We start from the raw sequence: 27,009 nt of genomic DNA, 5'->3' as shown, positions 1-27,009 counted from the left end.
TCCCTTGGGTTGTATTGGGGATACCCTGAGCTGTATCCCAGCCCAGAACTTCATCTTAGCTGTTAGACATCACTAAGTGTTAATTTATGTTTATCATTAATGCCAAGGGGACAGTTAGCAGATTGACTGAGGGGGACTGCCCTCAAGTCACTAATTTGTGCTGGTTTTTGAAGGCTGCATAATGGCGTTACGTAAGCACTTTGACAAGAAGAAATGTAATCCAGTCAGTGGTCCGGGAGGTGCCCCCTAACTCACAAGGCCAGAGAAGTTAGTTCCAGGAGAGAGATCTGAATCCAGACAGCCTACCTCCAGAGCCTTCCAGGCTGCCCTGAGCCCAGAGCTAGGCGCTAGAGTGGAAGAGGGAATCTTGCAGGCCTCCAAAGGCTGGAAGAAGAATTTGAGACGGACGCCCGAGAACAAAGGGAGACCTTTTAGGGGTTTCGGAGATGGGGGGTGGGGACGGGGAAGTGACCTGGTCAGAATTGAAATTTCAAAAGCTCCCAGTAGCTGGAGGGTGTGGGGGATGGGAAGAGTCAGGGCCTGGAGGCTGATGGGAGACTGCTCCCTCCTACCCAGAGAACAGATAGCTAAGGCCTTAGGGCGGGTGTTCCTCTGCCCATGGAGCTACGCAGTCGCAGGAGCCAGGGGTGGAAGATGTCGGGAAGGTACGTGTCACAGGACTGGGGACTGACGGTCTTGGAGCTGAGATCAAGGGTCACGTTTGGGTGTAGGGGACATGGATGTGCTCTGCGGGGACCTGGGTGGGAGAGGCTCTGGTTTTGTGATCAAGTTGCTCGCCGTGGTCTCCATTTTGTCGGTGTGTGTTCGGTGTTGTGTGGCTTCTGATGGCCTCTTGCACGTGACTTTGGGTCCTCCTCCCATAGGATCTGTTTCCTGGAGTTTTAGAGAAGGAGAAGGCTTTCTGTGCATTTTTTTTCTTATAAATGTCTTTTTCACACCCTGGTGCTAGTAGTGATGGAACGCAGGCCCTGGAGCATGCTAGGCAAGCGCTCCACTCCGTGAAGTGCCTTCCTTTTGCTGGTAGATGAGGTCCTTAATCTCGGTTCCCGCTGTCACCCACCTGCGATTTGAGATAATAAACCCTGCCTCGTAGGCCTGTTAGGACCATTCATATGCAAAATGTGCACGAGTTAATCCCAGTTTTTTGGAGGTTTAGGGTGGAAGACCATACATAGGTGAGAGATGCTAACAGCCTGGGCTTCACTGTTAAAAAAGGGGTTGCTGAGATGGCTTTGTGGGTAAAGGTGTTTGCTGCCAAGCGTGGTAGCCTGAGTTCAATCCCAGGCCTCCCATGAGAGGAGAGCACTGACTACCACAAATTGTTCTTTAGTTTCCACTGTGGAGAGCGCATAGGCACAGGCACATGTGTGGGCACACACACACACACACACACACACACACACACGCACGTGGGCATGCACTCATAAACACAAAACACATGTACACAACAAAAGAAAAAAATGTAAATAAGTAAACCATTTGGTGAAATTCCAACCCTTGAGAGGTTGAGGGAGAAGGAATTGTGGATCTAGACTTGTTTTAGATACATAGTTTTTTTTTTTTTTTTTTTTTAAAAAAAAAAAACACCTCACAACAGGTGTGTTGACACATACCTTTAAGCCTCGGGAGGCAGAGGCAGGTGAATCTCGGATTCTAGTCCAGCCTGGTCTACAGAGTGAGTTCCAGGATGGCCAGAGCTACACAGAGAAACCAGGTCTCGAAAAACAAAAACAAAAACAAAACAAACAAAAGAAGGTGGTTGTTACTTGGTAACGCCTTCAGTAAGGACAAGCTGTCCTTAAAGGAAAAGAAGATGTTAGCCTTGTCAGGGCAAAAACGCTTGCCTCAGTCCCCAGCAAGCCACATTAAGTCACCATATTCACTGACAAGAGAATGCTTAAGAGGTTTTCGTGTTTTTTACTTGGATCTACAGACCTTGAAACTCCTGGTGTGTGGGACACTCCAGGTCTGTAGCAGTGTTTATGAACGACCAAGTTCCTGCCCCAGAAAGCAAATCCAGAGGGAACATTTAAAAGTTGCTAAGGGGAGAAAAGTTGCACTGGGAAGAAAATAAAACGGTCTGTGGTGTGATGCTGGAGGGCTCCCCGGAGGAGGTGGCACTTGGCCCCTGGAGCTGAAGCAGGAGCTTCAGATGAAAGCTTTGGATGTAATGGGAACTATTTGCTGTAGTTGGGGGACCTCAAAAAAGCCCCGAGTGGCTGGAGTGACTTGCATTGACAAACAGTGTTTGACCCACTGGACAGACATCTCGCATGGAAACTTTATTGAAGGAAAAAAGAGGCTGTTCACGGACAAGTATTGATTGATTTGATTGACTGATTGATTACTACGCTCCAGGCCTGGGCCAGCACTGGGGACAAGGCCAGCGGGAGATACGAAGTTCTTGCTTTTGTACAGATTCAAAGTGTGGAGAGAATGCTGGGTTCTGGAAGTAAATATACGAGCTGTTTCAGGAAGCCGGAACCCAGGTCATGTGAGTGTGGTCCTGAGGGACCACAGGCCTAAGGTGGGGCTCCTCCTGAGAATCTGGGCTGAGTAAGGAGACCGGAAGGTGCTGTGGCCACCTGAACATAGAGAGAGCTGGGGTGGGGAGTGGGGGTAAAAAATCTCCTAAAACAGCATCATGTGGGTGCTGCGAACCTCCGCGGGCAGCAGGTACTTTCAACCTCCGCGGGCAGCAGGTACTTTCAACTGCCGAGCTCAGGGAAATGTCTTTGATGCTGTGGGGTCATCTGACTCTGCAGGTCCCTGACTTCCTATGGACACACGCCAGCAGCCCCAAATTATTACGAGTGGGATGTGTTTCTCCAACCCTGAGACAGTCTCACCCAGCCTAGGCTGGCCTTGAACTCGCTTAACCTTGGATCGACTTGAAGGGCTCCTCCTTCCTCCAGTTTGAGTGAAGGGAGCACGGGTGCACTCGGCCGCCCCTCACTCTGAGCCCCGGTTCTCTTTTGAGAGGGGATCTCACTCTGTAGCTCGGGCCTTCCAGCTGTCGCCTGCCCTCTTGCTTAAGCCTCCCGAGCAACCGGAAGCACCATCTAGCCTGGTGGTTGCTTAGTTTTGAGCAAGCAGGTGACCTGTCACCTTGCGTTGCGGGGGTAGGATGGGTAGGATTCCGGTGGCTGCTTGCCATGTTCCCTTTCTGGGACCTGCTGGCCTGAAGAACCAAAGCAGCCCCAGGTTCCCTAGAGGAGAGTGAGAGGGTAGAGCTGGTAGAAGGGACAGATGGTTCCCCGGGGGAGCAGGGCACCGGGGCCGACTGAAGCCTCGCAAGTGGTGGAACACTGGAGCCTGAGGCTTGCCTATGTCTGTCGTGAAGGCCGAGGATTAAAGTAGCAGGGTAGAGTTTGGTGCAGTCAGTTAGGGGGATATTGAACCAGAGCTGCTGCCTGACAGCCAGGAAGAAACTGGTGTGACTCGCTCATCTTCAGGTCCCAATAGTAACTATCTGAGAAATGGCACCGGCCAAGGGCATGTGTTTCACACCGTAGGTTTCTGGAACCAGGAAGTCTTTCCTGGTGGGAAACAGGTAGGAAAGGCACTCGGGATTGGAGCTCTGATTGGCTCTCTGATTGGAGCTCATCAGAAGGACCCGGAGAGGATGGGGGGCGGGTCCAGCCTGATAGCATCTCAGCATAGAGGTACCATCCGGCTCCTTGGAAGCTGAGAAGCAGAAAAGGGGTCAGAGGAAGGGGGCCTCACTGAGGGCACAGGGAGCTGTGGGGGTTCCCTGAGGACAGCAAGGCAGTGGCCATGTTGGAACAGAGAGATGTCTGCTTTCTGGTGCCTGTCTCATTCTCCAGAAAACTCTCTGATCCTTGTGCTTATGAGTCGTGGACATTATCCGGGATCCTGCCGCTGGGCAGGAAGAGCCAGAGCCAGGCCTGAGGAAGAGCTTATGTCTGTCTGTCTGTCTGTCTGTCTGTCTCTCTCTCTCCCCCTTCCCCCTCCCTCTTTTTTTTTTTTTTTTTTCCTTCTTTGGGCAGGGTCTCTCTCACATGGCCCAGGCTACCCTTGAACTCACAGGGTAGCCAGGATGACTCTTAACACCCAATCCCTCCCTGAATCCATCTCCTAAGTGCTTGGATGGCCAGCGTTTACCACCCCATCTGGTTTCTGTAGTGCTGTGGGTAGGGCCTTTGCGTGTGTTGGGTTAGCTCTCCCATTCTCAGCCCCATCCCTTTTATTTATCTTTTGTGGGATTTTTCATTGGCAGTGGAATCAGGGATGATTTAGACTGGAAGTGGAGGAGCGTGGGGAGGGAAGGAAGCAATGCTCTGGGATGCTTTGAGTCACGGATGCGGATGGGCAACACAGCGATCCAGATACCCTTAGACCCTCACTCCCTGGCTGACAGAGAAGCTGCTAAGCTCAGGCCTGCCTCAGGCTTTTGTATATGTTTTTTGTGATCATTTTCAGCTCCTGTGTCCCTGAGCTTAGACACTATCCTATCTTTCTGGAGCAGACACTCTCTCCCCCACCCCGCTGCCCCTCTCCCCCATGTCATTTCTCTGCCCCAGTTCCCTGCTCCTCTGTACTGTGGTCTGCCTCCATGTGTGTCGATTTCTTCTTGCCAGTGAAAGGGAGCATCGAGTAGCAGCAGGCCTGGCGCTAAGCAGGTTGGGGCACGCCTATCTGTGGCTGTGCATCTTTTACTCAGGAGCCCCTGAGGGCCTCCAGCAGCACTGAGGTTAGAGACCTGGGTTGTTAGAAGCTTCTCTGGCTACCGGGTGAGGGTGAAATTGTTACATGAAAAGGTTTGTTTGCTTTTCTTTTGTTTTGTTATTGAGACAGGGTTTCTCTGTGTAGCCCTGGCTGTCCTGGAACTCACTCTGTAGACCAGGCTGGCCTCAAATTCACCCACCTGCCTCTGCCTCCCAAGTGCTGGGATTAAAGGTGTGCACCACCACCTGCCAGGCTACATAGAAAGGGTTTTGTTTTGTTTTAAAGATTTATTTATTTTATGTATATGAGTACATTGTAGCTGTACAGATGGTTGTGAGCCATCATGTGGTTGCTGGGAATTGAACTCAGGACCTCTGCTTGCTCTGGCCCTGCTTGCTATAGTCCAAAGATTTATTTATTATTATATGTAAGTACCCTGTAGCTGTCTTTAGACACACCAGAGGAAGGTGTCAGATCTCATTATGGATGGTTGTGAGCCACCATGTGGTTGCTGGGATTTGAACTCAGGACCTTCGGAAGAGCAGTCAGTGCTCTTACCTGCTGAGCCATGTCTCCAGCCCCCATAGAAAGGTTTTTTTAAGGAGAGAGAAGAACAAGTCTCACGTCTAAGGAGCATATACTCGCATGCCAGTAACTGGGCAGGGTCTACAACCCCTATCTCACTGTGGAGCCCAGGCTAGCCTCCCCATTGGCTGCCATAGGCCTACTCCTTCCCTAGCAAGGCTGACTCCGTAGCCTGCCTCCGTGAGTCCAGAGAGATAGCAGGAAGAGAGGGGCAGCACATGGGTGGAGAGAGGTTGGGGTGGTGAGAAGGGTAAGGCGGTAGAGCTTCAGGGCTGGCCTTCTGGAGGGAAGCTCCCAGGGTCCCAGTATCTGGGACCTGTAGAGGGAGGGTCTGGTGAGGTGGATTCCTGGTGTCAGTGTGACTTTGGATGTTGAAGTTCCAAGTATATGAATTCGAGAGCCGGGCTTGGTTGGCTCGCCTTTAGTCCCAGCACTCTGCACTCAGGAGGCAGAGGCAGACGGAGACAGAGCTCTGTGAGTTCAAGGCCAGCTGAGTTGCATAGGGAGTTCCAGGACGACCAGGGCCATGGAGAGAGACCGTGTGTCAAATCCAAGAATCATGTTGAGGAAGTCTGGGAGGTTGTACTTCTGGTCCAAAGCTTGGTTCCCGTGGGATGCTGAATGGATTGATAAGTAGATGCAGAACTCTTCAATATCCTGAGGGGCTGGATCTGTGTCTCTGAGGACGAGGCTCTTTCTCATTATTCCTGTTTCCCACAACTTACTCAAAAACAACTGAAGGCTGCTGCCGTCGTCCCTGTGGCTGGTTCAGCCTGCAATTGTGAGGTGGAAGCCAGAGCGTGGAGAATTCAGGAATGTCTTGGGTTACAAGTGAGCCCCTCTTAGGAATCAAAAAACACATGGCTACATTGGTCTCCCCCCCCCCCCCCCCACACACACGGTAGGGATTGGGAGACTGAGCACAAGTAATCTGGTGTGTGTAAACTAGACAGGATGCACACTGAATGGTTGTCCCTTTTGCCGATTTCATAAACTGTTCCATATTACATAAATTGAATTGTTCATTAAGTTCTGCCTAGTCTTGAACTTGTGAGCCTACTGTCTTCAACCTCCAAAAGTGGCCATTTTGGTTCTTTCCCTCCTCCCATAGCAGATTTCTTTTCTTTTCTTTTCTTTTTTTTTAAAAGATTTATTTATTTTAATGAGTACACTATAGCTGTCTTCAGACACATCAGTAGAGGGCATCAGATCCCATTACAAATGGTTGTGAGCCACCATGTGGTTGCTGGGAATTCAACTCAGGACCTCTGGAAGAGCAGTCAGTGCTCTTAACCGCTGAGCCATCTAGCCAGCCCCCATAGCAGATTTCAAATTGCATCTTCCTTCCTTCCGTCCTTCCTTCCTTTCTTTCTTTCTTTCTTTCTTTCTTTCTTTCTTTCTTTCTTTCTTTCTTTCTTTCTTTCTTTCTTTCTTTTTTGGTTTTCCAAGACAGGGTTTCTCTTGTAGTAGTCCTGGCTGTCCTGGAACTCACTCTGTAAACCAGGCTGGCCTTGAACTCAGAGATCTGCCTGCCTCTGCCTCTCAAGTGCTGGGATTAAAGGCGTGCACCACCACGCCCAACTAGCTGAGCACCCTTAAGTGCTATACATCTTTTGGGGCATAATAAAAGTGGTTTTTGTTGTTGTTTTTAGGTTTTATTCTTTTTCAAATTTTATTTATTTTTATTTCATGTGCATTGGCATTTTTACCTGACTGAAGGCTATTCGAGGGTGTCAGATGTCCTGGTATTGGAGAGTTACAGATGGTTTTGAGCTGCTGTGTGGGTGTCGGGAATTGAACCTGGGTCCTCTGAAGAGCAACCAGTGCTCTTAACTGCTGAACCTCCTCTCCAGCTCTGATTTTTATTATTTTTTAAGTGTGTGTGTTTATGCACGTGCACACGCGTGTGCAGAGGTCACCTTTTAGGACCCTGTCTTCTCTTTCCATCATGTGATCCAGAGGCTGAAGACTGTTAGGGTTTACTGCAAGGACCTTTACCTACTGAGCCCTCTTGCTGGCCTGGAGGGAAGCTTTGAGACTGAGTGGGGGCAGGGCACACCATTAATCTCAGCAGGTGGACCTCTGAGTTCAAGGCCAGCCTGGTCTACAGAGTGAGGTCCAGGATAGCCAGGGCTACACAGAGAGAAACCCTGTCACAAGAGAAAGGAAAAGGGGAGAAGAAAAGAGGTTGAGCCCAACAGGCTAGGAAACCGGACACGGGCTGGCTTCGTTCATTTAGGTGGGTTTTCTGACTGCTCCCTGTGTAGGTGAGGAAGTCCGGGCCTTCAGGATTGTAGACCTTGCCTAGACCTTGCAGCTGGTGGTGAGTGGAGCGCCTTGCAATTTGTAGCCGACAGTCTGGTGCTAGCAGCCGCACGCACAACCACTGCACCGTTCTGCCTCTTGATGTGGGGAAGAAGGGAAAAGGTGATCAACACAAGAGAAATGGGGGCCCTGGCTGCACTGGGGTGGAGAGACAGACCTTGATCAGTCCGCGGGGAACCGTTCTTTTTATTTTTGCTGCGCTGAGGATGGAGCCCATGACCTCTTCCAACCACTGAGCCGCATCTTCAGCCTTTGGGTTTTGGAGACAGGAACTTGCTATGTAGCCCAGGCTGGCCTTGAGTTCAGCCTCCCACATGACGGAGTTACCACCCCGCCAGGGTTTGGAGGAGTCCTTTCTGAAGCTGGACAGAACAGCCAGACATGTTGAAGACCAGAGGAGGAGATGACTTAGTCTTAGGGTTGGGGAAGCAGAGAGATGGACTAGGGGTGTGGGGTGGAGGATTGGGGTGGGAAGGTAGAAAGCAGAGCCGGAGACCAAGTGCAAAGGCCAGAGGAGGGGCCAGATGTGCTAGCAGGTGGACAGAAGAGATGAGCATGCAGAGTGAAATGAGGCAACAGGGCTAGGGGCGGGCACGGAGCTGGTGGGGATGGGTGGTCAGCCATAAGACATGAGCTTGTGCTCTCGAGAGAGGTAGGTGGGAGTCATGGATGGGTGTTGAGGAGGGACAGAACCAGGGCAAGGATAGCTGATGTCCTGGGTTGTGTGTAGTGTGTTTTCAGCATCTGCAAGGACAGGCACAGAGGGTTTGGTAGGAGACCATGGCTATCTATCTATCTATCTATCTATCTATCTATCTATCTATCTATCTATCTATGAGACGGGATCTCTCTGTGTAGCCCTGGCTGTCCTGGAACTTGCTATTTAGACCAGTCTAGCCTAGAACTCACAAAGTTTTGCCTCTCCCAAGTGCCAGGGTTAAAGGTATATGATTATATTCCTGGCCCTATTTTGTAGTATGCCTGTTAAACCCGTGATTAGATGATGGTTTACAGAGTTTTAATAATCCAGGACTGGTGCTGGGTTCTGTTTCAGGCTCTGAGAGAAGCTTCTGGATAAACATTGGACTCCCGGCTTCAGTCCTGCTCACCCTGACGCTGGCTGCTTCGCTGTCCCTTGCAGTGTAGGCTGCGACACAGTATCCTTAGCCTCCTTATTCGATACCTGGAGCCTCTGCACCCTCAGCTCCTAGCTGTGGCAATCCAGAACCTCTTCAGAGATTACCACAGGTCCTTTGGGAGGCAAACGCTTTCCTCCATTAAGAGCCGATGGTCTAGTGGGACAGAGAGACAAACAGTAAAGCAACAGGGACAGCAGCAAAGCAGGTCTGAGCCTCTGTCACACTGTCTCTCTCTCTCTCACACACACCCTGTGCTGCTGTCGGCCAGCCATCTGCCTGATGGGGCACAGGCTGTTCGTCTGCCCACCTGCCCTTTGCCCCCACCCTTCCTATTCTCCCTCTTGCCACTGATCTAATTCTGCCAGCCCTTTCTAGAAAGAAGTAAAACCATGCTCCCCCGCCCCCCCCTCTCTCTCTCTCTCTCACACACACACACACACACACACACACACACACACACACACACGCGCGCACAGTCCTCCCAAGGCAGACATCTTGTCCTAAGGAGGAGGCACAAGTTTTGTCTGCCTCTTTGTGGCTGTAACAGGATGCTATCAGTTTCGTCCTTAAAGGTGGACCCTGCTGTCACTGTAGGTTGGCTCTGGTTCCAATTAGCCAAACAGGAATGACACAAAACCAGGATATTTTAAACCCCATCCCTGCCTCAGTCCCCCTCATTTCAAGGCAGACAAGCAGCCCGCTGCTTGCCCGCTTGCCGGAGGCAGATAAGTCCAGGGTGCTTGCTTCCTCGTTGCTGCCTAAGCTATCAGGGGATGCAGCTTGTGGAGGCCGCTCCTCCTGCTGCCGCTCCTCCTGCTGCCGCCTGGCTGCTGGCCAGAGGCTTTCAGAACCATCTCAGGGAGGCCTGGCCTCTGCTAAGTGAGGCGCAGGGGAGGGAAGCTGGGCCAGTCCTTCTGCTCTGAGGCTAGCTGTCTTGACACAGCAAGGCTTCCGGAACACCAGGTTCTGACCTTGGGAGAGCCACAGAACTGAGCTCCATGCCTAAGCTGCGGCTTATGGTTTTATTCTGAGACAAGGTCTCACCCTCCAAGAAGCTCAAGGCTTGGATTTTCCAGCCTCCTAAGACAGTCCCTTACTCCATCTACCCAGTAACTGGGATTAAAGGCCTGCACCACCATGCCTAGAAAAAGAGACAAGTTTTAATGTCATTTCATTAGCTCATTATTTATTAATATCACGGAGGAGCCTGCTTGTTTAGGCCTGTGTCCGCTTTTCTGTGCAAAGCATTCTGGTTGGGTCTCTTTTTTTTTCCTTCGCGCCCATTGCCTCGGACTCCCATCCTCAGTACAATGTACATTCTGGGTCTCAGAATTCCTGGCAGTGCTGTGGGGGGTGGGGGCTCCTGCAGTGTTTTTATTGTATCTTTGGTTTCTATTCTCTGGGTGTCAGCAGCCAGCTCTTTTCTGTCCGTGTGACAGCCCAGAAGTCTCCATTTGTCACTTATATTGGTGGGGGGTGTGTGTCAGATTTTAAGAATTATAAAAAGCATCATCTGAGGTGGCAAACTAGCAGGAGGCTTGGACAGGACAGTGGGCTTCCCCAGCCGCATCTGTAACCAGAGGTTGCATCAGCTGAATCTGATGTCTCTCAGCTCTGTGCCTCAAAGCAAAGCCCACCCAAGGGTGGATTGCTAAGAGAAAGATAAAGGCTCAACATTGCTCCTGGGAGAAATGGGCCTCAGTCTGGTCTCACTGGCGTGAATGTCAGATAACTGGCATCTGCTAGCTGTGTGACCTTGAGTGGGACACTGGTCGATTCTCTGGGCCCAGTTCAAGTTGTAAGCAATGGCTGCCCTGATGAACTTAGCCTCTGAGCAGCCCAGAGGCGGCCCCTGAGCCCAGGCTTGGGGAAGCAGCCGCTTCTCGCCGGGTCAGCCACATTCCATTATGCGCTGCATCAGCCCTGGTTGGTAGGCGGACCTCCGGCTTCCTCCTCCATCGGGTGTTCTTCCCAGAATCCTGGCTGCAGCCTTACCTTTGTCTCTGTCTCCAGCCCAGTTACATTTCCCAGATAACCTCACGCAAGCCTGAATGGCAGCAGCATTCCTTAAACAAAGCTGCCCCAACAGGTCACCAGCACATGCCGGCAGCTTCCTGCTCTTTGCCCTAGAAAACAGTTCAAGTGATCAGAGCCTGGGAGAGAGGGAGGGAGGGAGAGAGGGAGGGAGGGAGAAGGGAGAGGGAACACTGGAGATAGTGTGTGTGTGCTTACACAACAAGCTTTAATCCATGCGCTCCCCTGCTGTGTATGTATTCTCTTTTCCAGTTGGGAAGTTAGGTGTCCCTGAGAACTATCAGCTACTCCCTTGTGTTGTCGCCTCCCCCCACCCCCCAAGCCATACTTCACGTGGCTGATGGTAGAGTCGGAAGCCACATGAAGGGGAGGGGCAGGAGAGGGTGCCAGGAATAGGCCTCAGGTTCCCCATTTGGTCCCCGTAAGGTTTCCCTCCCCAGTAAGAGCCGACCTTCCCTTTGGGTGAAGCCAGGCCTGTTGTCCTGAGTGCCTTTGTCAGGCCTAGTGACTCTGGAGTTGTCCCCCTGCTGCTATTGACCTCAGCTGGTCTCCTTTCCAGAGCCAGGGTTTGCCCTGCGGGTTGTGTGTGTTTAGATTCCTGGCTGGATCTGGAGCCCGAGAGAGCAGGTTCCCCAGCCAGGGAGAGTGCACGCCGGCCTGCTGGGCATCTGTTGTCCTTGGGGGGCAGGGAGAGCAAGCCATCAGCTCAGCCCTTCAATTCCTTTGAGGAAACGCGGGGGGGGGGGGAGGGGGGGAGGCAGGAATGAGTCCCAGTTTCGGTAGCTGAGGGGAACTTTATTGCTTTCTGGGTCCACCTCCTGGTGTCTGGCTGCATCAACTGCCGGTCCCTGAAGAAAGGTGTTTATTTAGCGTCTGTTTTTTTGTTTTTAAAAGAATCTTGTTAATTAAGGATGTTGTTGTTTAAAAAAAATAGCTAAGAATAGGAGAGAACCTTGGACAGTCGTTGATTCTTCTCTGTGCCTTTTCTACAAATGACAGCTTTTAGGAAAGAATCAGGCACTGGTCTCCCACCCCTCACCATCGGGGAGAATTCTAAGCAGGTCTGAGAAACTAGTTAATATTTTACTGGGGAGCAGAGCCAGAGATGGGGGAGTAGGGGGGTTGCCAATGTGAGGCTGTGTGTGTGAAATTGCCCTTCCATCTGCCTTAGGGGACGAAAAGAAGCAGTTCTCTGTGGAAATAAATTGAAGCAAGAACCCTTACGAAGCCCAGGGGATTTGTCTGCCCACCAAACAGGACCCAGTTCCCCCCCCAGAACACACATACAGGGGCGATTGTGGCAGAAAGAGCCAACCTGTGGGTGTGTAGGCCTGACTATAATGGACGGGCTTGTTTCCTGGCCCGGTTTGACATCTTTCTCTGTCCCTCTGGATTTAAATGGCTTCTCAGACTGAGAGGCACTGCCTGTATGCCCTGGATTCAGAAGGTCCACGCCTCCTTGGGAAGCAGAGGCGAGATAGCAGCTAGCTAGCTCCCTCTCTCTCTCTCTCTCTCTCTGCATCTGCCCGAGAGCTGCAGCTGGTATTTTTCCACAGGGCCCTTTCTGCAATCTCAGGGCCTAGTTTTTCCCAGCGAGGACCAGAGTCCGAGAGGGGGTTAACAGGCAGGAAGCCGAAGGCATCGCAGACTAACACGGAAGTCAGATTTTTGTTTAACTGACAAGGTTTAGCAGGCCTCATCGGTGGGGGGAGGGAAGTCTTAAATGGAGGCCTGTGGCCTGCTAGCAACGCATTTGGCTTTTCTTAGGGTAAGCCTGGAGAGGGTCCCTCCCTTGCCATCCCGACAGAGCCCTTTTTGGGTTTTCTTTGAGGACCGGCCGAGGGGGGTGGTGAGAGGTTAGAAGTCTCCCCAGCTTTGCAAATGGCTCTGTGGGCCTGCCCTTTTTCCAAGAGGCACTTTGACCATGACTAGGCAAACTTGATCACTCCACCTCACAGCAGCGGCACCTCTCAGCTCCCAGGAACCTGGGCACCCCTTGCCGATTTGTTGGGAGGGGGCCTCCCTCGGGCTGCCTGTGCCCCCCTCCTCTGACCCTCAGAGGCTGCCTGCGTCTGGCCTGGTCCCTATTGCTTCTGCCTCCCTGGAGCTCTCTCCACCCCTAAGCTCGACTTTGTCCTTTGAGACCCCCTCAAGCTGGCTTGTTCTATAAAACGGCCTGCTCGCCTCCTTAGACAAGGACTTGTGTGAGGAGGCAGGCGTGGATGGGTCGGCCAGCCCACCCCAAAAGGGCCCTTCCCCGTGGCGCCCTGGCCTCAGGCTCTGCTGGAGCAGGTCAGGCTGGCTGCACGGGTTTGCCTGGCCTGGGGGATCTAGCCAGGGGGTGGGAGAAGCGCTCCTGGAGGCCCCTGTCCCAAGTTTTCCCTCCTGCAGAAGGCCTAGCTTAGCCTGTCTTTTTCTATGCACAGGATGGCTCTTGCTCACCCGAGCCTCACAAAGATAATCGCTCAGGAAGTGTTTCAGCCAATCGGCGGCGGCTTTACACTCCGACTGGCCGGGGCAGCCAATCGGGGATGAGCTTTTATTAGGCGGCCAGATCATCAGCCGAAGTGCCAAACCCTTTTTCTGTGAGAACTAGGAGCCTGTCCTCCATGTTTTATAAGTATTGACATTACACAGTTAACAATGCATCCACAGAGGTAAGCTCGCCTTTTTAACCATCTTTTCCCCCCTCCCTCCGAGTCATCGAGTCGTGGACTAGCAGTGTGATTTCTCTGTGGCCTGGCTCTGCCACACTCCCCCCTCCCCCCAGAGCACTTAGGGTAACTTGGGACTGTTTAGAGAGATTTTTTTTTTTTCCTTTTTGGGTCACATGGCTGAGTAGCCATTAGCCATAGCTTGATTTTACAGACTGGTGAGGGCCTGGAACACCTTTATTCTGATCAGGACAAAGAATTTCTGGACTAGTTTGAAGCTAGATCCTGGTATGCCAAAAGAGAAGCTATTATCCCCCCTTCTTTTATTTTTTTTTCCCCTCCCTTCCTCTCCCCCTCTCTCCCTCTCTCTCTGAACAGTCCTTCCCCCGCACTGTCGGCCGCTGTGTGTCACATGCCTGCTGGGGGAAGAAAATGGAAGGTAAGGCACAAGGTCTTCTCCCAGCACAGTTCAGGACAGCCTGTGGCAGAGAGCAGGGCGAGCCAGCCTGCTCCTCCAGAGAGGTTCTGGGAAAGGCTGGGCTAAGTTCTGACAAGAGAAGATGCGTGTTTGCACCAGAAGCCAGGCCTGAGCAAGAACAGTACTCAGGGACCCAGGCTGGCTCCTGGGCCTAGGTGGGTGGTGGTGTGAGGACTGTCATCTCTTCCTCTCTAGGACTTCACACTCGCAGCAACATTGTTCAGGGTTGGTTTTTGTTTTTTTTTTTTTTTTCTCCCCCCCCCCCCCGACTTAGCTTGGTACAGAATGTTCTCCAAGTCAGCCTACAGCCAGCAAATGGTTCTGAAAGTGTTTGCTAGCCTCTGGGGGAGTTTTTGGAGTAGGCTTGGTGCCTGGGGGGTTTGGGGGATGGGGTGGGAGTGGGGATGGGGAGAGACTTTGAATAACATCCTGCAGGGGGGGAAAAAAAGATCTGTGAGGACTCTGACTCTTTTAGTTTTATACTTCTTGCATGATTTTTCCATGGGCTAATGTCTCTTTTATCCTGGTCTCCCCCCCCCCCCTCTTAAAACATTCTATCATCTTCTGTCCTCTGTGATACAGTGCAGGGGACATGGCTCATACATACCTGAGGCTTATGACAGCATCCCATATCCAGTTGCTGGGTTGTGTTGTTGTTGTAGTAGTGGTGGTGTGTGTTTTTAATAATACCCTGTAACTGTTTACAAAAAAAAAAAAAAAAAGAAAGAAAAGAAAATTTCCTTTTTGATCAAGTCCCAAATCTGCCAGCCTGTCCTCTCCTCCTAACTGGGGAAAAGTGAGACGGTTGCTTGAGAGTGTGTTGGGTAAGTAACTCCAATCTCCTCTGTGACCGTGGATCAAGAGTTTGGTGAACCTCTGGGGTCTGTGGTCATGGGGGCAGGGAGAGGGTGGCTTCTTTGAGTTTAGGTGATGGCTTGAATCCACTGTTGTTCCTGCTAATCTGCAGTTAGGACTGCAGATCTCACTTCCTGTTTACCCTCTGCTGGGGGGAGGAATTACTGGGTTCATGGTGACTCAAAGCTAGACCTTGGATCGGGTTTGGCTCTTCTGAACTCTGGGTAGGTGATCTGCTTGTGAAATGTGAGCAAAGCTGTTTGTCCTTCGGGGGTTCCAGAGCCCCCCCCCCACAGGGCATGTGCCTGCATGTGCGCCTTGTGTTTTCATGTGTAAGTTTTATGGTGTTTACATTTAGAACAGAAGCTTATCCACTCCCAAACTAGGTTTGGCTTAGGACCCACTGACCACCAGATACAGCCTTCACCTCCCTGAGAGTCTGGGCCACACACCCCTGTACATGGTGGCTTTGCATTTGCCCTACTTTTGAGGCTGTAGCTAGGATTTTAAAATCCTCACCTTCAGGGTCCACCTGGAAGCACACCACATCCCTTTCCTGCTTGGAGATCCAGCCAGGCTGCGTGGAAAGTGCTGTCTCTGAGTAGTGGTCATCCTAGGCCAACGCCAGAGACGCTTGACTTTTTTCTTCTAGTGTTCAAGCAACTGAACCTTTGACATCAGTTGAAAAAGGTTCACTTAGTAAAGAGAGACAGACTAAAATATCAACTGGGCAGTCTGTGAGTCAGGCTGGTGTTGCCGAGTCAAACACAGATGGGGTGTAATGTTCTTTAAGCAGTGCCTTGGCTGCACCCAAGTTCTGTTACTCTCTTTATTCTTATTTATCTCATTGCTCTGAATGGAAATTACAAACTAAATTTCTTGAGGCCTCTGCAGAACCAGTGGCTAGCCACCAGGCTCCTGGTTTGCTTCTTTCTCTCAGCCTTTGCGTAACTTCTTGGACTGAAAGGAAACTTGAGGGCAAAGCGTTTGTCCTCTAAGAGCTCGCATTAAAATGGCTCCTACAGGTTTGGGAAGCCAGGATCTGTTTGTGAGTGTGAACCCCAGCCAATTTCCCAGCCCTGACTCAAACTGGCTGCTTTTCCTCGTGGCCACCACCATGCCTGGGGTTGGTAAAAAGTTAATTGCTTTCGAAGTAGCATTCTTTTCCAGTTACTAAAGGGGGGATTAAAAAAAAAAAAAAAAAGTCTGCATTGCAGTTGGACCGGGTAGGATCCTCAGTGCAGGCCCACAGATTAGCCCAACGGGGTTCCCCTTTCTTCCTGTTCTCTTAAGCCAGCAGGTTTAGGGGAAAGGTTAAAGATTGGCATTTGCAGTGGCCTGAGTAAGGACTTCTGGAAATTTCTACCATTTGTTGTTGTTGTTGTTGTTCCTTTTAGGAAAAGCAGGTGGCCAGGCCGAGGAGTCTCTTGCATTCCATCCCTAGGACTCCCTCATCCCCCATCTCCGCTTTCCCTCATCCAGGTGGAAGGTTCAACACTTGCGCAGATTGCCGAGGCGAAAACAAACTGATGGGTTCTTTTCCTTTTTCTTCCTGCCTCCTTGGTCCCCAAAGAGGATGTACAGCTGCAAAGGAGCAGATACAGACTCTGGTGACCTCCCTCCCTCCCCCTCCATCCCACTCTCTCCCCACCCCCACCCCATCTCTTTCTCTCCCTCTACCCCCTTCCTCTCCCTCTTCTCTCTCTCTCTCTCTCTCTCTCTCTCTCTCTCTCTCTCTCTCTCCCCCTCCCTCCCTCCCTCCCTCCCTCCAGTGACTCCCTTTCTCTCACCTCTCAGCCTTCTCCCCACCCTCTCCCCGTTTAAGACCTTCTGAGATGGGCGCACCATTCTGCTCCGGGAGATGAAGTGGCATTCTATGGGGGGAGGGGAGCAACTGCTTTTATTAGCTCCAGAAAATGGTCAGTGCTCAGTCTTAACTAGGAATTAATTACATATAATCACTCAGTAAACTTTCTTCAGGGTTTTTTTTTTTTTTTCTTCCCCTAATTGTAGAGCGAGAAGGTTGCAGAAGTGTTGCAGCCAAGTCTAGCTACTTTTATAATCGACGACAAAGATGTGAGTCAGAAAGAAAGCATGAGTTCCCTTGGATTATAAATTAGAGATAAAAACAATAGCTTTCCCTCTTTCTTCCAGAGCCTGTGCAGCATCCGGTCCTAAATAAAAGGTGTGTGTGTGTGTGTGTGTGTGTGTGTTGTCATATTTTAGAAGGCTGGGTGCTGGGGTAACCCTGGAGGCAGGCTATGTTTGGGAAGGCCAACCTAGTCAAATGTGTGATCTCTTTTGTTTCTGTTTGCTTTCTTTCCCCTTCTGGCTCCTCTGACCAAGGCACCCGGTTGCCAGCCCCTGGATCTCTTTGCCTCTGGTTGACCCTGAGAAGAAAGACACATTCAAGGGGCCCCCCTCTCCATGGCTCAGATGTGAAAGGCAGTGGTGGGTTTAGAAGCCTTCATGGTTGTTCTTCAAATGCAAAAGCCACTTAGGAGTTACCCTTGGCCTCAGGTTGCTGGGCTCCGGCTGCCCTTCCCCCTCCTTCAGCTCTCCTTCCAGACAAACAGGGAGGCCTTGCCAACTCTGCAGCTCGCATGCTGCCAGGCCGGCCCTTCCTACCCGGATCACCTACCTGCAGGCCGGCTCCCAGCCAGCGGCCGGGCCTCGCCCCGCTCAGCTTTGGGCATGGCGCCCTTCTTTCTCCCTAGGAGCTGAAAAGCTGTCACCTTGACACTCCCCGTTCCTAATGCTAGAGAGATTCTGAAACTCTCAGACCTTAGCAGTCAATGACATTGGCCACCATGAGGCTATTATTAATAGTTCGGCCTGTGCAGGGGGCTTTTACAAGATGTATTGTCACCCCCCACACACACACTGTGTGTGTGTGTGTGAGGTGGACAGAAACCTCTTTTGTGAGCGTCTTCCGTGGACTTGGGTCAGTCCTCTGTAGGCTGAGGGTCTGTCCTTGCTGACCCCGGCCTCAGGAGTGGCTGCTGTTATTTGGTGGTGGCAGATTTTAGGCTCACAGACTTTGTACATTTTTACCCTGGCCTCAGACAGAGGTGCAGCCCTGTAGCTTTGGCGTCTTCGATGCCTGCTGTTCTGGGAGATTTCTTATTCACCTGGAGAAGTGATGTGGAGCTGTGCTGCTCTGGACTCAGAAGGGTACAGGAGCTTCCTCCCGCTGCAGCCTGCTCTCTAGGACAAATCAGCCTCGCAGAGACACCTGTCTGTCTTCCCATTATGCCAGGGGGCCGCATAACTCCTAACCCTCCACTCACCTCAGTGCAGGGTAAGGGGGCCCCAGCACAGTCTCCTGAGGAAGGCTGGACGCCTGAAAGGGAAGGCTTTTCCTTAGGAACCTATGACTTCACTAAGTCTCCCTGCCACTGACTGCAGTTTGTTGCTTTTTTTTTTTTTTCCCCCTTCCTTCTTTTTTTATTCTTCAAACGTTGGATTGTTGGTGTCCTTTGGTGGAGCGTTTCCTAGTTCTGATGTTTATGAAGGCGGCTTTGGAGCTAGCAGGGCTCCTTAAACATGAGCTCTGCTATTGAACACACTGCTACCATTTTAGTTCAATACAGGAATGAGGCACTGTTGCCAGCCGCCATTTTAAGAATCCTGCATAAATAGCTTAGCTCCGATGACTGCCCGTTTTAGGTGAGTGATTGCAGATTTGCTAACCGTCCCCCTCCCCCAATTAAAGGAATTTATTTGCAGATGGAGAGGAGCATGCTTGGTTTGGTTTTTGTTTTTGTTCTTTTCCCTCCCCTTTACATCTCGATGCTGACGGTGGTGACATGGGGGGGGGGAGGATGCTGTGGCTTGAGTATTAAGTACTTCTTACAGCCTGGACCCTTTTGGTCTTTTTGAATGAACGTAAAGCCTAGGAGAAGCGCTTGGGACCGGTGCATGATTTCCTGGATTGCTATGTGATGCTTTTCTGACTAGGGCAGCGAGGTCTTGTGCATGCTGGTTCTGTGTTCTAGCTGGCTTACAGATTGTTATAAACTCAAGCCGGAAGGACACTTGGGAAAAGCAGGATCTGCCTATTGTATATCCATCCAGGCTCTCCCCTAACACCCTGTCAAATAGCTAGGCTTTTTCTTTTCTCTCTCCCCTTTGGAAGTGTTGAAGGGGTGAGATGCCTGGCAAACAGGGACCATCCCTGAGTCCTCAGAATTAATAATCCGAAGGGTTAAGGCTTCCTGGAAGGACAGGAGTGCGGGAGTGCATATGCAACTTTTAATTGCTTCTTCCTCCCTCCCCAGTGCGTGTAGGTTTAGAAGCCCAGATTTCTTGCTCAGGGAAGGAGTTATGTGGGAGTCTTCTTTTTGGGCAAGGGGGAGAGATGGACTTGGTCGTGTTTGCAGGTGCTGGATCTTCTTTCCGGTGCCTGAAGTGTAGCAGTTTGTGGATCCCCCCTGGCAAGTGCGGTGGGTAAATATGAGCTTAGTCCTGATGCTCGTGCCTATACAATGTATGCAACTAGTTGATATATATATATATATATTTTTTCTCTTGGCTTATTTCACTCTGTTCTATATGTGTCCATTCACCCTACCAGACCTTTACAAAATAGAAATGTCAGCTTAGAAATGGGACTTGTTTCTTTGTGGCTGGAAATGATCAGGGTTGCTGGATTCTAGCAGTCGGGGGCTAGGGCAGGCTGTGGGGCAGGGGTGGGGGTGAGGGGGGTAGCGCGCTGCATATGCTAAGACTTTTAATGTGTTAATGGCAAAAGTTCAAAGTATTTTCTCCAGCTGCAGTTTTCTTTCTAAAGATTGTTATTTGGCTGCCCGCCCCCTTCTTCCACCCCACAGTCTCCAAACATCTTAAACTAAATTGCCCAAGATCTGTGGGGGCATTTAGAAAGATAAGACTCTTCCTCATCAGCACTTTTGATATGATTATTTATAGTTCTTCCTTTCCAGTAACACACCCGGGCTTAACCCTGAACAACAACAACAAAAACAAAACAAACAAAAAAAGGCAAAGGGTAGGCCCTCAGATGTGGCTATTCGAAATGACTAGTTTTGAATTTTGGTCTTTGCTTTTGTAAATCAAGTATTCTTTCTTTCTTTCTTTTTACCCCCTCCCCCCTTTTAAATTCAGACACTGCACTCGTCAATTTAGTCAAATACAAGTTGTGCACTTGTGCGTGCATGTGTGTTGTGTTTGTGCACACATGTACTCGCACAGATGGGGGCTGCCGTGGAAGGAATGACTTGCTGTTGTGGGGGGAAAAGATGGTTTTCCTCAGTGGCTCTGGAAGATTGTAGGCTCAAAAATTGATGGCGCTGTTGCTAAAGTCAGGTGACTGGCGGTCACTTGTGATGCATGGGAAGATGCAACAGCTTACCCCCCACTTCTGCTTCAGAATTGATTATCTTAAACTCAGCAGCCACCCCGAAACTGCTTTGCATTTTCGTTGCTTCTCAGCTGCATTCCTGCCTGGAGTATTCAGCCCCTCTGGGCTCTTACAAGCCTTGTAATTGTTCTCTTCAGTGGGGCCCTCTTCCTTGATCAATACACCTTTGACTGTTTCCATCACAGCAGAAATCCTTCAAGTGGGTCTCCAGTCGTGTGCGTGTGCGTGAGTGTGTGTGTGTGTGTGTGTGTGTGTGTGGTGTTAGCTCTGAGATTCATAATTGTTTCTTTCCCCACTGGTACTTTTTCAGTTGGAGCACACATTAGCGTTGTACCTCATCGCTCCTTCAAAATATGGGCGGGATCCATTTTTCAGGCCTCATGCTAGAGAGGAGAACAGAATGCCACTTGCCGGGAAGATCAAGGTTATGGGCTGTGCTTTTAAAGTTAACCATCTACCTCACCCCAGGCTGCAAGAACCGCACCTCCAGCAGCACCCAGGCAGACGACCGGCGTGGTTCAGGCAGTGTTTCTTGAGTTGGAGATGTTCTTCTCCTGAAGCCGGAGTAGAAGGTGCATCTTCCATGTCCCCTGGGTTGTTCCATGTTGGTGACATGCTCAGATCTGGCAATCGGGCTTCTTTTAAGAAGGATCACCTGTGACAATGTGTCATTATCTCCTTGGTGATTTGTGACATTGGTCTCCCTACAGATGCGGACTAAATGAAATTGTTATCTAGGCTCTGTATCAGAATGCTAAGTGTGTTAATATTCAAATTTAGACCCAAACGACCTTCCTCTCTCTCTTCTCTCTTGGGACTAGTTAAAGTCAGAGGACTGTCAGCTCCCGTCGTGTGCCTAGTTCCTGTATTGAATTTTGTCCTTCCCCACACACCTGGAGCTCTCCCAGACAGGACTCCATCTTACCCTGAGCTTCCCGTCTGGAGGCTGCCTTTTTGACACAGAGCTTGGAACACAGGCTGCACGGCCTTCTCAGCTGTTTTCCTCTCTTGCCTTTGAGCCTTCCCAATGGAAAATTCCAGCCATGTCAATTGGCGATGCACCTATTTTCTTCTTGCTGAGCCCTGCTCTGCTGGGATGGCACTCAGAGTGGTTGCTTAGCATCTCCCCAAAGCAGCACCCTGGGATGCCTGAGACACTCTGGTACCCGCCCATAACAGCAGGTCCGCCTTTCCTTCTGCTTGGCTTGTGGAGTGTTGGGTTGACAGGGCCTGCTCTGTTGAACCTGTGTTCCACCAGGGAGGCAGAGAAGGTTCTGGATGACAGACCTTCCTAGCTAAGGGGGCCTGCCTTTCTCCTTTCGTAGCCCAGCTTTCCACTCAGCCTGTGTCCTTTAAATAATCCTTCCTCATTCCACTGTCTGTGCTGGAGTGTAATTAGTCACAGTTCAGAAGGAAGCCATGCCTGGTGGGGTTGAGACTGCCCAGAGACCCTAGGGTCCTGATTCCTGTGATAAAGGCTACTAGAATCTGGCCAGGTTTTTCTACTTTGTAATTTAACCGGTATGTCTTTTTCTTTTTCTTTTTTTTTCCTCCATGTTCCTGACGCACTGGGAGGCTGTTAGGTTCAGGATGGGGGAGGCTAGGGAACTCCTGGTAGAATTCTAGGTACCCCTGAAAGGCTTCTCTAACCTACCTTCGTGGCTCCCTGGTGTTAGCAATGAGAGGCTTGCTAATTTGAAGGCTGGGCTCTTTAGGATTGAAGCTGGTAGGTGGTACTTGAGTTTCTAAACTAAAACCCTGGCCCTCACAATCTCTTAATGCATGAGGTACGACAACTGAAATAAAATATTAATTTGACTTTTTAAGAACGTATTTTTAGTATTCTGGTATTTTAAAGAAGTCCTTTGGCATCTTCACACTTGGTTGAAGTCAGGTGTGTCCCCCCCCACCCCCACCCCCTTTCCATGAGGAAGGATGGCCTTGAGAGAAGGCGGTTTTGCTCTCTGGCTTCGCAGCAGCTGCCCCCACAGAGACCATTTGCAGCCTACCCTAAACATACATAATCTGTTCTATTTCAGCTTGGCTGAAGAGGAAATAAAAACAGAGCAGGAGGTGGTGGAGGGAATGGATATCTCTACTCGCTCCAAAGGTGAGTCAAAAAATCTCAGATTATCTACTGCGACCTTCAGGAGAGGGGGGGGCTTCTTTTGTTGTTGGAGAGAGGTGACACATGGCTCTCTGAGCCGCCGACCGACCGGCCGCGACACCGTAGGGTCTTTTGATGGATGAACCTAATTTCTGGAGACATGGTTCAGTCGTCCGTCCTTCCCTGCCCTGCCTGTGTAGGTGTGCTGACCTGCCCGGCATTGCCCTGTGGTAAATTTTTGGGTGTGTGTCTAAGGCTGTGGGTGCCTGCCCGCCGGTCTCTTCCCCCAGAGCGATTCTTACAGGAGTCTAAATATGCTTTCTGCAGACGGCCACTGAGGTCTGCAGCTGTGGCAGGCTTCCTGATGGTAGCAGCAGGCCTCTGGGCAACCGGTGGGGTGGAGTGGACCAGCTTCATTGGCAAAGGGTGGTCTTGGTCGGCAATTACAAGGGAGTGAGGAGGCCAGTGCCTGTGTTGGGAGCAAACTATGGTGTCTTCTCTGTTTACTCTGTTTTCGGGGGGGTGGGGGTGGGTGGGTGGGTGGGGAGCCTGCAGTGGCCTGGGCCTGCCTTACTGCTCAGTGAGAGTTTGTGGGGCACCCCAAGGGGGATATTTGCTTGTGCCTTGGGTGCTCTGACCAGCGGCTCTTTGGAGGACTGTCACACAATCGCCTAGTGGATGTGCTGTGCTGGTCTGTGCTGTGCTGTGCTGGTCCCTTTGCTGCAGCTCCAGGCTGTATCTGGGAGGTGGGAGGGGCTGCAGGGAGGGTTGTGAACAGATCCTTCCAGGAGGAGACTCTCCTCTGGCCAGGATGTCATAAAATAGCACTTCCTAGAGGTGCCTGAAAGAAAAGAGAGCATCCTGGAGCTTTAAAAAAAAAAGAAAGAAAAAAAAGAAAAGACGGTCTATTATTTGGGTCAAGCTAGGGGTCAGGTGGTCACACAGAACTGGCTGGGAGGAGGGAGGGGGAGGAGGAGGAAGAGGAGGAGGAAGAGGAAGAGGAGGGGGAGGAAGAGGAAGAGGAGGAGGAGGAGGAGGAAGAGGCGAGGCTCACTGCCCTGGCCCCTGCCTCAGCTGTCCCAGCATGTATAGGTCATCTGAGTCTCATTGTTCCAAGTGGAGGAACCCTGGGAGCCGGGGCAGGGTGTGGCTTCCCACAGCAGAGCCTTTGCTGATGGTTGGTCGGGACTGAGGCAGCCCCTTGAAGGCCTGCTGCTGTGTTCTGATGACACAGACCAGAGTAGAGAGGATCAGGGAAGAGTCCATAAAGGGCGGGGGCGGGTGGTGTTGGGGCTTCATCTCTGTCTGTCTGTCTGTCTGTCTGTCTGTCTGTCTGTCTTCTGTTTACTTCCCTTTTTGTTTTTGGAGACAGGGTCTCATGACACAGCTCTGGCTGGCTTAGAACTCAATCTGTAGATCATGTTGGCTTTGAACTCACAGAAATCCACCTGCCTCTGCCCCTGCCCCTGCCCCTGCCCCTGCCCCTGCCCCTGCCCCTGCCCCCTGAGTGCTGCTATCTCAGGCTCCTCCCACCCAAGGCTGTCTAGGATAAAGATGCTGGTGTGTTTGAAGGCCCGTGGGACCACCGGAGCCTTCTAGTGTTGGGCCTGTCTAGCCCCCTTCCCGGGTGAGAGATATCCCACCCTGCAGGTGAGAACACCTGAGTCTCTTGTGGGTGTTCAGTCAGGGAGGAGGCTGTGTGGAGACTTCCTCATTCCTGGACTCTCTTCAGGAGGCAGAGTAAAACCTCTTCCAGGACCACAGTCATAAGCCACCAACTTGGGAAAAGTCCCCAGGGACCAGGCTGCCTGCCTGTCTTCCCCACTGTGGAGACCTTTCCTGTCATTACACACCAAGAAGTGCCTAGTTCGTAATCAAATGCTGTTTCCCCTCTGTCTGCTTGCCCGCTCTGGATGGCTTCCCCAGGGCACTGGGGACCGCTCTGTAGGGCTGAGGGGATGGCTCAAGTGGGAAGGTGCTTGCTGAGGCCCTGAGGAAATCTCCAGAACTGATATAAAAATCCTGCCTTGAGTCTCTGGTTTCAGTGTGAGACCTCTGGGGAAATACAGTGGGTAGACAGACAGACAGACAGACAGACAGCACCTGAGTAAGGCCTGAGGCTGACCTCGTGCCTCCATCTGTGCTTCCGCTTCCTTCCTCCCACCTTCTCACAGCCTTCCTCTTGTCGTCACCGATGTCACCACCTGGACCTGCCTCTCCATTGCCCACATGCACCATCTCTTCCCAGCTTCGTTCCCTGTGTCCTTCTCTTTGTCCTTGGGAGTTTGTGCCTCTCTGTCTTTCTGGAACATGCTGTCCTGGGTCCTGGCAGCCTGCTCCGGATCACACAGATTCAACACAGATGTTGCTAGAAGGGCTTTCGGTGGCTGCTGATTCTGAGGGTGCCCTTCTCCCCTTTTGAGTCCTGGTTTTAGAGTAAGCTCATTTTAAGAGTTTTAGATTTCAAGAATACTTACGCAGCCCTACTTCACCCCACCCCCCCTCTACCCCTCTGCAGCCCGCCTGTTTCTGTCCGACTTGGCATATCTAAATGTTCTGGATTCATAAAGCACACACTGGATTTGGACTTCCTCAGTTTTCCTAGCAAAGGTCCTCCTTTCTCTTCCGGAATGCTCTTGTGACACTCAGTGACACTGTCTCCTCAGTTTCTCAGACCTTTGTTTTTGTTGACCTTGACATTTTCCAAATAGTACTCTTTAAAAAAAAAAAAAAAGAAGAAGAAGAAGGTGTGTGTGCCTGCCTGCCTGCCTGTGTGAACAGAGGCTCACCATAGCTCATGCGGGCCTTAAACTTGCTGTGTAGTCGGGGTTGATCTGTTTAAGTGCTGGGCTTACAGGTGAGGGTTATGTGGTGCTGGGGACAAGACCTGGAGCTTGTTAATGCTAGGCAGTGAGTGCTCCCCACAGTATATTCTTTGCAAGGAAATCACTGAGCCACATCCCAGGAGCATGGGGGTTGTGCCCTTCCTCTGACTTCTGTGTGCCTCCTCCTCCAGGACTGAGTGACTGCATTAGAATTCTGTACAGTGGACACGATGTTCCCTTAGGTCTGTCTCTTCCCCTCCCCCCCCAAAAGGGTTATTTATTTTATTTGTTTGTTTAATTTTCTGTGTATGGGTGTTTTGCCTGCAGGTATGCCTGTGTACCTTGTGTGTGTCTGGTGCCCACAGAGACCAGAAGAGGGTGTTGGATACCCTGGAACTGGGGTTATAGGTGGTTGTGAGTCATTTAGGAATCGAACCCAGGTCCTCTCTGGAAGAACCAGTGCTCTTAAAGGCTGAGCCTTCCCCCCAGACCCCTCCCTAGGTGCTCCATTGCTCTTCTGTGTGATTGCGGACCCCAGGATCATTCGTGAGCTCTTGGGATTTACCCATTGCTACCTACTACCGATTGCTCTCACTGAGCTGCTGGGAGCGCTCTGGGTTGGCTCTGGCTATCCCTGGGCCAGCTTGTCTTCACGGTCTCTGTCTATGTATGACTGTTGGCTTCGTCGTCTTCATGGTCTGCTTCAAGGGGCCCTTTTTGGGACAGAGGTCTTAGAAACCAAGATCCAGGGGTGCTGGGTACGAGAGTCTGCTAGACCGTCTGCTTCTAGGTTAACAGAGAAGCTATGAGTTCCCACAGTTGCTGCTCCTGTCTGTGTGGGTTTTTTATTTTTTATATTTTGTACACATCTTTCTGTGTCTGTGGTGGCTAACCATGAGTTCATGCGCTTTGTCTCCCCCCCAAATATATATATATATATATATATATATATATATATATATATATATATATATATTGCAATTTTGTGTGCATATGTACACACACACATGCACGTGCAGTTATACACACGCAGAGGCCAGAAGACATCTTGCTGCCGTTGGTTCCTCAGGTTTGCCTTTTGTGAGCTGCTTTGGAGTATTTTTAGGTTGACCTGCGGTGGACAGTGAAGACTGCTAAGTCAAGTGTACACTCAGTAGACCCTGACCCACTCAAGTCAGCGGGGGTGCGGGGGGAGATGGAGAGATGGCTCAGTGGTCAAGGTATGGGGTTGCTACTCTTCCAGAGGACCCATGGCTCACAACTGCCTATGACTTCAGCTGCTCGGGGTGGGGCATACACATGTGTCATACACACACTCAGATACACACATGCACATACATTTAAGAAAGATAGTTGACTATCTCTGGCTCTCTAGGGCTCTCTGTCATTATTCCTGTTGCTATCCTGGGCTCTTCTGCCTGTTGCTATTCAAGAGCACACCATTTTCTCTAGAAGGACCTTGACCTCCAGGTGCATCTAAGAGCAAGATAATGTGGCCTTTGTGTGTGTGTGTGTGTGTGTGTGTGTGTGTGTGTGTGTTTGAGTGTGTTCGTGTGTGTGTGTGTGTTTGAGTGTGTTCATGTGTGTGTGTTTGAGTGTGTTCGTGTGTGTGTGTGTGTGTGAGTGCACTTGTCTGTGACTAAGTATGGCTTGTTGAGTAGCTTTGGAGATCTTTCACCTGCTCTGAACCTCACTTTTTGAGACAAGAGATGACCGAACCTGGAGTTGGCCATTCTGGCTAGACTGTCTGAACATCACACCCTTGGTGAGTGTCTGCCTGTCTTCACTCTCCCCCAAGTTCTGGGGTTATACACGCACCTTCCTGGGTATGGCTTTTCACATGGCGCTCTTTACGGGTTGCCTAGCTTTTGCTGTGAGCACCTCAGAACTTTGATTTTTTTTTTTTTTTTTTTTTTT

The 27,009-nt window shown here is 50.9% G+C and overlaps 1 protein-coding gene across 11 annotated transcripts in view; it reads left to right on the top strand.

Annotated features, from left to right (window-relative positions):
- The first annotated feature begins 12,486 nt into the window (after positions 1–12,486).
- The window catches only part of Zmynd8 (zinc finger MYND-type containing 8), a 102,344-nt gene continuing 87,821 nt past the window's right edge, over positions 12,487–27,009 (top strand). For 2 of the 11 annotated variants that reach the window (XM_029535728.1, XM_029535721.1), the window contains exons 1-2: positions 18,117–18,449; positions 22,200–22,270. In XM_029535728.1, coding sequence (XP_029391588.1) covers positions 18,433–18,449; positions 22,200–22,270 — 88 coding nt within the window. In that variant the 5' untranslated portion in view covers positions 18,117–18,432. Of the gene's footprint in view, positions 12,562–13,219; positions 13,451–13,825; positions 13,887–14,046; positions 14,151–16,938; positions 16,966–18,114; positions 18,450–18,498; positions 19,230–20,628; positions 20,733–21,543; positions 21,682–22,199; positions 22,271–27,009 lie in introns of those variants that run through there. The other 9 variants (XM_029535724.1, XM_029535720.1, XM_029535730.1 and 6 more) reach the window with 9 other exon arrangements.

Source organism: Mus pahari, chromosome 3, assembly GCF_900095145.1.
Source record: "Mus pahari chromosome 3, PAHARI_EIJ_v1.1, whole genome shotgun sequence".
Classification (NCBI taxonomy): Eukaryota; Metazoa; Chordata; class Mammalia; order Rodentia; family Muridae; genus Mus; species Mus pahari.
The sequence above is the reverse complement of the archived record's forward strand: the minus strand, read 5'-3'. Positions and strand labels throughout refer to the sequence as shown.